The sequence below is a fragment of the Silene latifolia genome, chromosome 11 (assembly GCF_048544455.1).
Source record: "Silene latifolia isolate original U9 population chromosome 11, ASM4854445v1, whole genome shotgun sequence".
Lineage (NCBI taxonomy): Eukaryota > Viridiplantae > Streptophyta > Magnoliopsida > Caryophyllales > Caryophyllaceae > Silene > Silene latifolia.
This window is the reverse complement of record NC_133536.1, coordinates 2763896-2776822: the sequence shown is the minus strand read 5'-3', so window position 1 is coordinate 2776822 and position 12927 is coordinate 2763896. Positions and strand designations below refer to the sequence as shown.

Genomic DNA, 12927 nt, shown 5'->3' with positions numbered 1-12927 from the left:
CGGATTAAAACAATTCAGGCTGAAACAGTTCAGGTTCATTCGATCTTGGGTCTATTTCGGATATTACAAATTCGGTTCGATTTCGAATCAATTCAGGTCGATTCAGGTTTCAGGATGAAGTTCAGTTATACCTTTCGGGTGTACGGTCAGGTGTCGATTCGGGTATTTTCGATCGTTTTTTCGGGTTCGGTATAATTTTGCCAGGTCTAGTACCAGCTCTCATGACTTTACAAGCTAAGCTAGTTAACATCTCCATGCTTTTACTCGTATGATCAAATTGGTATGGACGCTTCAAGCGTTCAATGGTTAACTATAGGAGCATCTTTGATCAAAAGGTTTGTTTGAGCTTTATTTCAACTGATTTCCCACCACATAGCTTCAAGTAAGAATCCGAGATAATGACAAAGAAAAACGACTCGATAAATGACATTATATTCTCTAATTTAGTGACCTTACTCTAGGTACATAATTGTAAATTTGTAATTCTCGATGCAATTTTCATTGTGAGTTATTCATAAACAATTCTCAAACTGGCGGTCATTTGATATAATTCTCAGTGCAATTTTCATTGTACTAAGTTGTTTAGAAACAGTCTCTTTGTATTGCTAACACATTTCTATCGCAATTTGCAGTAGCCCTTGAAACACTAGGATAGTATTGGCATGCATGTACGCACTTGGAAACAGTCTCTTTGTATTGCTAGCACATTTCTATCACGTTTCTATCGCAATTTGCAGTAGCCCTTGAAACACCAGGTCCTCGATCTTTTTTACATTGCAATATTCCAAACACTCTTCTATAAAGCACTCATTTATTTCAATTTTCATGCAACATACATATATGTGAAGTTATTCACGACATACTCATGCCTGAAATTCCACCACATCACTCAATTGTAGAGACTAGGAGCTATCGTTACGGAACATACCTAACAGCATGTTCCGACCATAGCTCCACAATCCTAAAAAAGGTCGACAATCCAAATAAATTAGGGTTCCTGTATACAACCATTCTAGTGTCAACAATTCGGGAAGAAATATTAATGTAGACGGTAATCAATGTAATGAAGGCGTTATAGCTGGAAATACGAAATTGATGAAGAATGAAATCGCGCCACCATTAAAATCCACGACCGAGCCATTATAGGTGCACACCGTACGTAAGATTAGATTATGTCACTCGCTGGTACGTATGCCACAATATGATGGAGCTATATTATTGTTAGTATACAAAATCATGTAAAAGGCGGTTTATAAAACCGTTTTCCATATTGATATAATACATAACCTTGCTTACAAACTTCAATTACTAACATTGTTTCAATGGCTTTAGCAAAATGATTATACAATCATCAAGGTAAAACCGTCTTATAGGAGACTTACTGCTTATTAAAATTTACGACTTAATTTAATTATTACAAAGGCGAATATCGTTAAACAAATTCTCAAAGGCAAGATCATAAGAATCCTTAAACCCCATAATAACCACCTTGAATGCAATCCACCCTAATAACCACCTTATAATAAACCCATTGAACCGGCCCACAGCCAAGGCTAGCCAACATAGGATCTTCACTAATAAACCCTACTCGCTTATTCGACACATAAAGTGTACCCGGTATAGGACCACCAGTGCTGGAGAGACATGTAGGAAGATTTTGTAGTATTAGGGCGTGCCTGTAATTAAAGGTAGATAAATGATTGACATGTAGGGACTAAGTTATTCCTCTTCCAAGAACACATTAACAATGACAACTTGGAATACAATTCTAAATTAGCCTTATTATATGGAATCCTTTGCTTGAATTGATAATAGTCACTAACTCTCACTATCAATGAATTCTTCTTGGTAAGATGTGAAGCAAGATACTCACCCATCTTATCGGCATAATTTTATCACCTTAGCTTTGGCATCTTCGTGTTTTTCCAATCGGTATCAAATTTGAATAACTAAGAAACGAATCCATTACATTAGCTCGATTTTATCACCTTGGGTAACTGTTTAAAGGAGGGCGCTGATCTATGAATAGGGGATGTTATCGTATGAGTCTTTGCCAATCGTAAATTATCAATTGGCACCCCAAGGACTTTTCATAACTGAACTTATAGCATTTGAACTGAACTTATAGCATTTGAACTGAATTGAAAAGGATTGACTTTAAGTCTAAAAAAGCAGGACCTTCATTATATATGGATATAATTATGAGGCCTATAAGAGCAACACTCATCTGAATCACAATAAATACTAATAAAAATCTTAAATTCAATTTAAATCTTACGACGAACTTATGTCTGAACTTCCTCCAGACGGGTCAATCGTAGCGATAAAGAGCTACCAGTACGGGACATACGTAACAGCATGTCCTGACTACAAATCTGTAGCTCTACAAAAGGTAAACAATCCAAATAAATTACCTAAAGAATGTCTTTGGACGATTCGGAGAAAACATCTATTTTTGGATTACATAAAACCAACAGAGTTCCTGTACCTCATTAGCTGCTATGGAAGATACCTCGCTGTTGACGGGTTTGTTTGGAGAGAATTATGTCAAGTCGAGCTCGTAACGAGCTTTTCAAGATTCATGAAAGGGACGTGGATGTATGAACATATCGGAACTACCCATGATAAAGTTACATACGGCCGGATCGTTCATTCGCGAAACGGAGATCACTTATGCGCTCAAAATTATGGTAATAAAGTGGATCTTCATGGTTGGCAATTATGGTTATTAAGTAAGCCTGAGGCGTATTGGACAATTCATTGTGTGGGAAATACTGCTCCGGCGAGGCCTCGGGCAATGCGTCCGAGATCGATGGAGGATGAGGACGAGGACGAGGACGGGTCCCACAAACATCGTTCTGGAAGAGGTATAACAATAATCAATAATAACCATGGGGTTCCGTTTTACAACCATTCAACTGTCATTGATTCGGGAAAGAACATGAATCTAGACGGTAATCAACGTAATGAAGGCGTTATAGCTGGAAATAAATATTACGCTCTCAAAAGAGAGGCGTTTCGGTTGAAAGATCAGACTGCGTCATTTGATGGTACTGAAACTCAAAGCTAATCAACACTACCAAAGTCAAGTTTGAGAACAGTGGTGTATAGCGCTGGTCAGGGTAATAAGGTATCTGGAGTAAGATTAAGAAACACAATATTATAATCTCCTTATACTAAAAGAATAAGACTTTTCCAAAATTCTCCCGCCTAAATGAATTTAGCTACAATTGGGTTTTTATCATATCATATATGTAATTGGGCTTTTATTATATCGTATCTGTTATTGGGCTTTCATTATGTTATATTTACATCTGAATTATACTGAACTTCCCCTTTTCCACTGTTAATACAAAATATTAATAATAATAATAAATTTACAATTAAATTTCAAATTGAGTTAATTATCAGTTTTATTATTATTTTCTTTAATGTTTCTATCTAAAATACCGTGCATTCGCACGGGATCTATACTAGTTATTATTATTATCTTACGGAATAAGTTAGTATTTTCTAGATCTAGGGTTAAACCTTAAGATATGAATTAGTACTATAAATAGGGTCTTATGTATTCATATCATATCACAACTTTATCAATAATAAAAGTCGTACAATTCTGTCGTATATCTTTCTTAGCACAGGGGCTGTTATGACCTAGGTAGCACGGACACTCCTCCTAATCAGCCGTCCCGTGTCGGACACCGTGTCGGACACCCGGACACCCGACACTCGTCGGACACACGCCTAAAAATGTTATAGTTTAGACGAGGAATAAATTATCAAAAGAAATTGATTAGAATATTGGTTTGGGTGAGAAATGAGAATAAGTATAGTTAAGTGGAATTTTACCTTAAGTTACCTAAATTTAGTATCAAATACATTAAATTTAGAATCAAATACATTACAAAAATAAAATCATGCGTTATTTATAACCATAAAATATGTTTTTTTTATTAAATTTAAATAGCGTGTCCCGTGTCCTAAATTTCATGGGATGCCGTATCACGTGTCCGTGTCGTGTCCGTGTCCGTGTCCGTGTCCGTTTTGGTGCTACCTAGGTTATGACTGGTGATTGGGATGGGTATTGAAGTTGAATGGTTGTTCATGGTGATTTTAATTTGTAGTGTATATATTCTTATAAATGGTGAAAATGAGGAATTAAGGACTACTACTTATATATTTCATCTGTTCCGGTTATTTATTGTCCTATTTTATTTTTTTTGTGTCTCAGTCAATTATTATCCTCTCTATTTTAAAAATGGAGTTGATGAGCTCTACAACAAAAAGGATGTTTAGTGATAGATGGACCAACTCAACCAAAACCTTAAGGTGATGGTTGAGGCTCAACTATTATAAATATTCCTATTACGCTCCCTCACTCAAATGTCCGTCGGGCTTGAAGAGTGGTTGGTTGTGCACCGGCTCCCCGGTACCGTGTGCTGGGTTTCCACTTCGAGATTTTGAGGAGTTTTGATTTTGAGGAGTTTTGAGGTTGCCAAGATTTGAACCCGTGACCTTCGGTCACACTGGCTCTGATACCATGATAGATGAATCAACTCAACCAAAACCTTAAGGTGATGGTTGAGGCCCAACTATTATAAATATTCCTATTATTTAGCAACCAACTTTTGCGACTAACAATTTATTAGTTACTAATTAGCAACCACTTACAAGTTGGTCGCTCTTTAACAACCATCTAAACATTGTTTGTAGAAATTAGACGCTAATTAGCAACTAAGCACAAGTTGGTCGCTAATTAGCAGCCACGTTATTATTGGTTGCAAACATTAGATGCTAATTAGCAACCAGTCCTAAGTTGGTAGCTAATTAGCATCCACGCAGACATTAGTTGCAAATATTAGATGCTAATTAGCAACTAATAACAAGTTGGTTGCTAATTAGCGACCAACTTAACATTTGATCTTCACACTGCTAAAGATTACAATCAAGTATGTCTTTACTATAGCCTATTCTTCGGTGGTGGACGACGACGATGACCATGAACATCGCAGTGGGAAAGGTATAACAATAATAAATAACATTGGGGTTCCATGTATACAACCATGCATTCTACTATTAATGATTCGGAAGATATATTAATGTAAACGGTAATCAACGTAATGGAGGCGTTATAGCTGAAAATACCAAACTGGTGAAAATGAAATCGTGCCACCTTAAATATTCCATGACGGAACCATTATAGGTGTACGTAAGATTAGATTGCGTCACTCGCTGGTACTGAAACTCGGTATTAAAATAAAATCATCAAATGATTTTATATAACAACATTGTATGCCACAATATGGAGCTATTATTGTTAGTATACAAATTCTTGTAAAAGGCGGTTTTATAAAACCGTCTTCCATATTGATATAATACATACCCTTGCTTACAAACTTCAATAACTAACATGCTTTCAATGGTTTCTTTAGCAAAATGGGTATACAATCATCAAGGTAAAACCGTCTTACATGAGACTTAATGCTGCTTAACTAGTAAAGTTTACGACTTATTAATTTAATTATTACAAAGGCGTATAGCGTTAAACAAATTCTCAAAGGCAAGATCATAAGAATCCTTAAACCCCATAAACCAAAACTCATACCCATCTCTAGTAATAATCTCAATATATTTTTCATCCATCCCTCTTCCTTGTCGATTATCCATCGATTTCACCGTTTGAATGCAATCCACCCTAATAACCACCTTATAATACACCCATTGGACCGGTCCACAACCAAGGCTAGCCAACATAGGATCTTCACTTATAAACCCTACTCGCTTATTCGACACATAAAGTGTGCCCTGTATAGGGCCACCTGTGCTGGAGAGACAGCACGGGTGGCCCTTCATAAGTTTCTCACCTGGAATAACCCCAAAATCTCGACGAAAACATTGCTCAAGACCGAAATCACGTATGTGCCTTGCAATTGGGTTAAACTGGGTGAACATGTTTCCGGCTGATTTTACTGCCCGGTCAAGGGACTTGCCAATGGCGTATAGTGTGTCGGGAGCCGAGACCGGAGTGTTTTTGATGTAGGGGTTGTCATGATTTTTGATTTGGATGGGTATTGAAGTTGAATGGTCGTTCATGGTGATTTTGTAGTTTATTCTTATAAATGGTGTAATGAGGAATTAAGGACTACTTTTATAGAGCTTATTACAACTTTTTTTATTGCTTTTATTATTATTCGGGACAACGCAGAACTTACTAGTGGTTTTCTAGTCAATACTATATATTAAATCCAGAAACCAATGGACTTCAATGTAATTAAATAAATCTATACAAATTAATTATAATATATAGTTTTTAATCATAGTACTGTGTGATGGACCTGAACAAGAGACTTAAATGTAAAAATTATATAGTTTTGGTTCAGATATAAACTTAGAGAATACCAGAATATGGTAGGTTTCCTTAAAATAAACAGGCCCCACTTATGGTATTAATTAGTATAAAGATGTTAGTTATTTAACATACACAAATATAATATAAATATGTTATATTTTGTAAACAATTAAAAGGTAAATAAATCAATCTAGATTTCCAAAAAAATATAATATTTCATAATTCATTAAATTTGTAATTTAATTAGTAAAAAATAATGATTGCTCTTTAATAATATTATAATTTAATATTTCAGATTTATTTAAATATATAAATCTAATAATATTATATTTGTTGAATCGATTGGTAAGCTAATCGACGCATTGTGAGTAGTAAAATCAACAATAATAGCAGCGGGAGTAGCGAAAGCCATACTAGCAATAAGGGGAGTAGTGAAATTAACAATAATAAATGCGGGAGTAGTGAAAAAAAAATAATGACGGCGGGAGAAGTGAAAGTAATAACAGTCACAACACATGTAATGAAAGTAACGTAGGAACAACGGAGAGAGTATGAAAAATCAACTAACACTTCGATTTTAGGAAAATATTAATTTTATTTAAATATATGAGTCTGACAAAACTAACGGGTTAACCGTAAAAATAGCAGGAGTAGTTAAACAAACAACAGTAACCGAAGAAATAGTATTAATAAGGGATGTAGTGAAAGTAATAAGATTAACAACGGGAGTGGTGAACGTATCTCATAATTTGTTGATGATTTTTACATTTCATCATAATTTCAAGATATAAATTGTAAATGTATGTGTTAACCAAATTTAGCGTATCATATTTCATAGAAAATAAAATTTAAATGGTAAATAAAGGTAACCCGGGCGTAGCCGGGCACCAAACCTAGTACTTATAGGAATCTTTACTTTGATTGTTCAAATTACAATAATTAATGAAAAATGAAATTAGGGTTTGTTTGAAACCATACTTGGGAAACAAAATGAGTTTATATAGGCTCGTTCTACAAAATTATTAACGTATCAAGCGTAATAGCAGTACAATATAGGGGGAGTGAGATTCAAACTTGTAAATTATTATCAGGTTATTATCTCCGTCTTAATTATTAGACTAAGACCTCTTCATATTCATTGACCTATAATAGGGTAAAGTTGTATGTTATTCCTATTGCACGAACATGCACTTTAATTGGAACAGAGTTCTTTTTTTTTTATACATAATTGGAATACAATTCTAAAGTAGCCTTATGTGGAATCCTTTGCTTGATTGATAAGAGTCACTAACTCACTATCAATGAATTCTTCTTGGTAAGATGTGAAGCAAGATACTCACTCATCTTATCGGCATAATTTTATCACCTTAGCTTAATTGGCATCTTCGTGTTTTTCCAATCGATATCAAATTTGAATAACAAAGAAGCGCATCAAATACATTAGCTCGATTATATTAGGCTACGGGACTTGGAAGTTAATAAGGCATTTCCTAGACCATTAGAAATTTGATATTTTACATTAAAAATTTGACTAACTTTTCTAGTTTACCTTATTTCATTACTTTTATAAAACCCGATTTCAATTGTGTCATAAGCTAAGCTAATAAGCTTAATTCATTCTAAAGGTCAACATTCTTTCCGTCTTAATTTCAACTCATTTCAATTCAGCTCCATTCAGTTCACCTGTTCTCTATTCAAATTCAATTCATTTCAAGCTCAACTCCCTTCAGCTGAAAAGAACAAGACCTAAAATTTGACAATTTATTAGAAATGCTAGGTCCAATATACAAAATGTTTGGCCTTCATATTTATTTTTTTAATTTATTTTTTCTAGTATTATTTTTGGAAGCAAATGGTCATATTATTTGATTTTTAATATTATTCATTCAAAAGAATCACCTTTGATAATATGTTTTTGCCAAAACTTATTTTACACCACACAGAATATTAAGCAAGAATAAAACCTAGCTAGCTACTTAGCTAGTGAATATGTACATGCAAGATAACAACTAACAAGATTCGACAAAATGACATTTTTTTTTTCTATAACATGAAACTTCAACGTCACCTTTAGAGAAAATTAAAATGCAAAATCCCACAAATAACATTATATCTAAAAACCTTCTAAATGTGTAAACTTTGGAAAAGATTGGGGAATGAACAGTAGGCCAGTGTTATTCGTGCGGGTCATGTGCCATACAGTGTTTCTTACTTTACTCTTTCCTCTTCCTTCTTTTCTCGATTTCTTTATTCCTTTTGGCCATTCTGTTTTGCCCTTCAATTTCCTTCTCCAGTTTCATCCACTCATTTTCCCTCTTTCACTCTCCATCATTTTTTTTTAACCATAGTATCAGAGTAACCATAGGTGTTCAGATAGAGGTTGCATATGAGATCTATCTCCTGCTCCGATGCTTGTGATGACGACGGCGACGAGGACAAACATGATGATTTGTGATGATGACGACGGTGACGGAGACAACCATGATGATTTGTTATGATTCGACCTTCGATAATTCGTCACTTTTTCGTGCTTCAGACCTAATAATTTAATTAGGGTTTTGCTTTGATTATTACTCAATCACTTTGCTTTGATTTTTTGTTCTTATCTTTGTGTTAGCTTAGTTGGTGCTTTTCAGGTTTATCTTATGGTTTTTTTTTGGTCGCTAGGGAATTTTTATTCCTGCTATCAAAGAACAAGGCACGGATGAGCAGTAGCGGAAATGGCTGCCATTGGCATATAGAATGCAAATTATTGGGTGCTATGCTCAAACGGAACTTGGATATGGTTCTAATGTTCAAGGTCTGGAAACTACTGCAACATTTGATCCTGAGGCAGATGAGTTTGTCGTTCATAGTCCAACACTAACTTCAAGCAAAGTAAGTTGTAAATCAAGATGTCTTAATGGCCTTAAATTGCCAGTTAGATAGATGATCTTGTTGCTGTAGTTGTTGGCTGTTGAGTTTAACGTGTGAAAATATATCAGTGGTGGCCTGGCGGTCTAGGAAAAGTTTCAACACATGTACTTGTATACGCTCGGCTGATAGTTGATGGACAAGAACATGGAGTCCATGGTAACTAACTACCTACCATATATGGTGATGCACATGGGTGTAGTTGTTTTTAATGTTCCTATTTATTGTTTGTTTCCATTTCACCATCCGTGTCCTATTCAGTGCTTCGGTTCAGGCCTTAAAATCTGAGGTTAATGTAATATGTGCGAGTTTTTTCAATAGTGTGTAAACTTTTGTCTGAAAGTTTCATCGTGCAACTGCGGAGCTTAGATGATCACCTACCTTTGCCCGGTAATACTGGTATTACCGTTGGCGATATTGGAATGAAATTCGGAGATGGAGCGTACAATACTATGGACAATGGAGTGCTACGATTATATCATGTGCGCATCCCTAGGGAGCAAATGCTTATGCGGTTCGTTCTCTAAATTGGTCAAAGTTGTCCAATTTAGGAATTTTTAGATGGAAGTTTTATCAGTTACCCAGTAGCGTGTCTGAAATGAGCCGATCTCGCAAGACACAAGTGGGTCATATGTTTTTGTGTTTCCCTGTATACAGTCAAAGGCGGTATCATAGCTGCTGATATTTTAAACTATGCATGTGTGTTACTTTTGGTTTCTTTTGGGTACTTAGGATGTAAAGGTACATGTGTTTTTGAGGGTTTATTGAATTGCAGAAGCTTGAGCCTACATTATTTGAATCTGCTAAGGCAGACTCCAAAATGTTACTGCAATTATATTGGGGGGAGGTGCTGGAACCCATTTGTTTCCGTTCTATGATTTATATTAGTGATAAGCAAACGACTAACTAAAGTGACTGTTTTTTTAGTTGCAGATTGACACTCTTTCTATGCATTTCGTGATGCTATGTTCATTACAAGCTTTGAGTGATAACTATGTTCAAAATGGCTAATGTAGATAACTATGGTTTGCAGGTTCCAATAGGAGGATGTTATAGGCTTATTGATGTTCCTTTGACCAACTGTATCAATAGTGGAATACGAAAGATGATCATTCTTACCCAGTTCAAGTCATTTTCACTCAATCGTCACCTTGCCAGAACTTATAATTTTGGAGATGTTGTGAATCTTGGTGTCGGGTTTGTGGAGGTAAGTAACCGAGACTAGCATTTGGAGACTTTTTCCTGTAATAATGCATGTTTAGGTGTCTGGAGTTTGTCTCATGGGTGGGCGGACTGTGGAGCCGCCTTGTGCATGTTGCAAGCAAGTTGTGATTAATTGTTTGGTTCAGTATAATTTCCTCTGTAGCACAGTTAAGTAGACTGGCCAATTATAATTAATTTTACAGTAGTTAGTGCAAAGAAAATGATCAGCAACAATCTAGATAATTGTGAATTGCTATGTCGTCATTAAAGCTAATTGGGCTGTAAGTTAATCTAGGTTAACCATAGGGCCTGGTTCGGTTCATCGGGAATGCAGTAGTGTTAAAATTTCAGGGAGAGAACTTTTCCGCCCTTGGGGTTCTACAAAGCTCGAAGCCGAACCAAACCGGATGGTGCAAACCCCTTTGAAAATTAATACTCTATATAAGTATGCATGGATCAAGCAGCAAGAAATGTTTTTAAGTGATTTTACGTAGGTTTTGGATGCAACTCAAAATCCTGGGGAGGCGGGAAAGAGAAGGTTCCAGGGTACTGCTGGCGTAGGGAGTACCTCAATGATTTTAAGTGATTTTACATAGGTTCCAGAGTTTTTTTTTTTTGTTTTTTTTAAGTAACTTTATTGTAACTCTCTCAATATTAACGAGTTTAAGAGTACTTAGCTTGGTCTCTTCCGGCATCTATGGTCCACTTCCTCATGCATCCCTCTAGCAATATTACAGGTTTGTTATCTATAGTTCTTTTATAATGGTAACAGGTCTTGGTTAAGACCATCTTAACTCAAGACCTCTTACAACCTTCTTTTATTTCCACTTCTATCTATTAATTGGGTGTGAGCCGTCTTAAGTAATTAAGACGATGTTAAACAAGAAATGGTGTTATAATGGTATCTTAAGTACATATTTAAGGAGAGGAAACCATATTTTAAGAGATGCTACTTTCATAGGCTGCATTGTGAGGCAATTTATATTAGTCAACCCTTAATTAGTGCAGTAGTAGTATTGTTGACAGTCTGAGTTGTCCTCAGATATTCGACATTATATGTTTCTTTTTCTTATTTGAAGCATCGTAGGCCAGTGACTTGTGACTTTGTAAGTAACTAATCCTTTTTTTTCCTAATCGTATGTTCACGTTTATATTTGTGCTCAAGTTGTATATTTGAGCAGTAATTCTTGCTGCTGAAATCGTCTCCTTTTTTTGGGAGATCAGAATCTAAAAAGGTAAATTAGTTTTGGTCCAAGTAATTCTTGTAATTCTTGCTTGTTCATTAGTTTTTACGTCCAAATTTCATCTCCTTGCTATATTTGTTAATACTTGGTTCCAAAATTTCGCTGCTGCCCTGCCACTTCCATTTGCAGAATTGCAGTTGATAAGGTCTAGGCTCGATATGAGAGCTTGTGCTTATGATAGTAAATTTTTCCTCCTAGGCGCTAGAGAGAAGTGAGCATCAGCGTTCAACGGATTCAAAGAGTAAACTGACAGAGGTGGTTGGTTTGTGACGTTCTCGTACAGTTACCTTTATTGAGAACTACGACACTAGGTCCACTCAGGTGGCCAAATTTCAAATATTTTCAAAATTGCCGGTCTTACCGATCATGCCACTATTTTCAGATCATTGTTGATCTTGCTTTTAGATTGCCAAGGCTGACCGGAGTAGTCTTCAAGCTTAAACATGTTTAAGCCTTCAAGCTATTGGGGACTACGTCACAATATGGGAACTTAGCCTGAGCAAGTGCTGCTCTGGTGTCACCCATGATATCATGTCTTCTGTTATTAGGAGGTATAAGGAGCTTGAAAAACCTGATCTAACCGAGTTTCAGTTTAGTTTGTAGCAAAAACTCAAATTATTATAGCTAAGTCTCAAATTTTTCAGTTTTCAGTGTATTTGATGATGTGTATCTATAATATCCAAGTTGTAGCAAAATTTAATACTCCCTCCACAAATCTATTTTCACTCCATTTACTTTTGGGAGGTCAAAGTGTCCGAACTTTGACCGTAGTTAGAGAATAAAAATTATTAGATTTTAAAACAAAAACATTTACACTTATTTTAATCACATCTTTCACGAAAAAAATTTCAAAAAAAAAAAAGTAACATATAGACTTTGAAAAACACGGTCAAAGTGTCGTTTGGAAATCGCAATAAAGCAAATGGGGTGAAAATAGGTTTGTGGAGGAAGTATCTTTTTAGTTCTTTTTGGGACAATGGGTATGCTATAGTTTCACTTATTTCTTGCAAAGTTTCAATCTTTTTAATGATTATTTGATGATGTGTACTATGTTCCTGAGTCACATTTTATTTCTTGTGAAGTTTCAATTTATAATTTCCGAGTTCCGCGTCTGGACTATCTAATTGCCTTACTTGTTTAATTCATACATTTGTCATTTATAATGTGACACATTCTTATATGATAATTCTAATTATGATTACTATAACTTATCAACCA

The 12927-nt window shown here is 35.3% G+C and overlaps 2 protein-coding genes across 5 annotated transcripts; one reads left to right on the top strand and one right to left on the bottom strand.

Moving 5' to 3' along the window:
* Positions 1 to 5517: 5517 nt before the first annotated feature.
* Positions 5518 to 6093, bottom strand: LOC141612591 (GEM-like protein 5). The gene has a single exon (XM_074431401.1). The coding sequence runs from the start codon at positions 6091 to 6093 to the stop codon at positions 5518 to 5520; it is 576 nt and encodes a 191-aa protein (XP_074287502.1).
* A 2413-nt stretch (positions 6094 to 8506) lies between these two features.
* On the top strand, positions 8507 to 12410 carry LOC141610628 (putative peroxisomal acyl-coenzyme A oxidase 1.2). 4 transcript variants are annotated; one of them, XM_074428809.1, is made up of 4 exons: positions 8507 to 8904; positions 9017 to 9226; positions 10296 to 10469; positions 11908 to 12410. In XM_074428809.1, the coding sequence occupies exons 2-4, from the start codon at positions 9092 to 9094 to the stop codon at positions 11977 to 11979; spliced, it is 381 nt and encodes a 126-aa protein (XP_074284910.1). In that variant the 5' UTR covers positions 8507 to 8904; positions 9017 to 9091; the 3' UTR covers positions 11980 to 12410. The 4 variants fall into 4 exon arrangements, with proteins under 4 accessions (XP_074284910.1, XP_074284911.1, XP_074284909.1 ...); XM_074428810.1 differs by adding an exon at positions 9334 to 9421 and having other exon boundaries at positions 8507 to 9226; XM_074428808.1 differs by having other exon boundaries at positions 8507 to 9226.
* The last annotated feature ends 517 nt before the right edge of the window (positions 12411 to 12927 follow it).

Bases quoted from the DNA above. Each gene is read 5' to 3' on its own strand.
- LOC141612591 (XM_074431401.1), bottom strand. From the start codon at position 6,093: ATGAACGACCATTCAACTTCAATACCCATCCAAATCAAAAATCATGAC.
- LOC141610628 (XM_074428809.1), top strand. From the start codon at position 9,092: ATGCAAATTATTGGGTGCTATGCTCAAACGGAACTTGGATATGGTTCT. The intron at 9,227-10,295 runs GTAAGTTGTAAA...TATGGTTTGCAG, and splicing joins CAACACTAACTTCAAGCAAA to GTTCCAATAGGAGGATGTTA. The intron at 10,470-11,907 runs GTAAGTAACCGA...TTTTCCTCCTAG, and splicing joins TTGGTGTCGGGTTTGTGGAG to GCGCTAGAGAGAAGTGAGCA.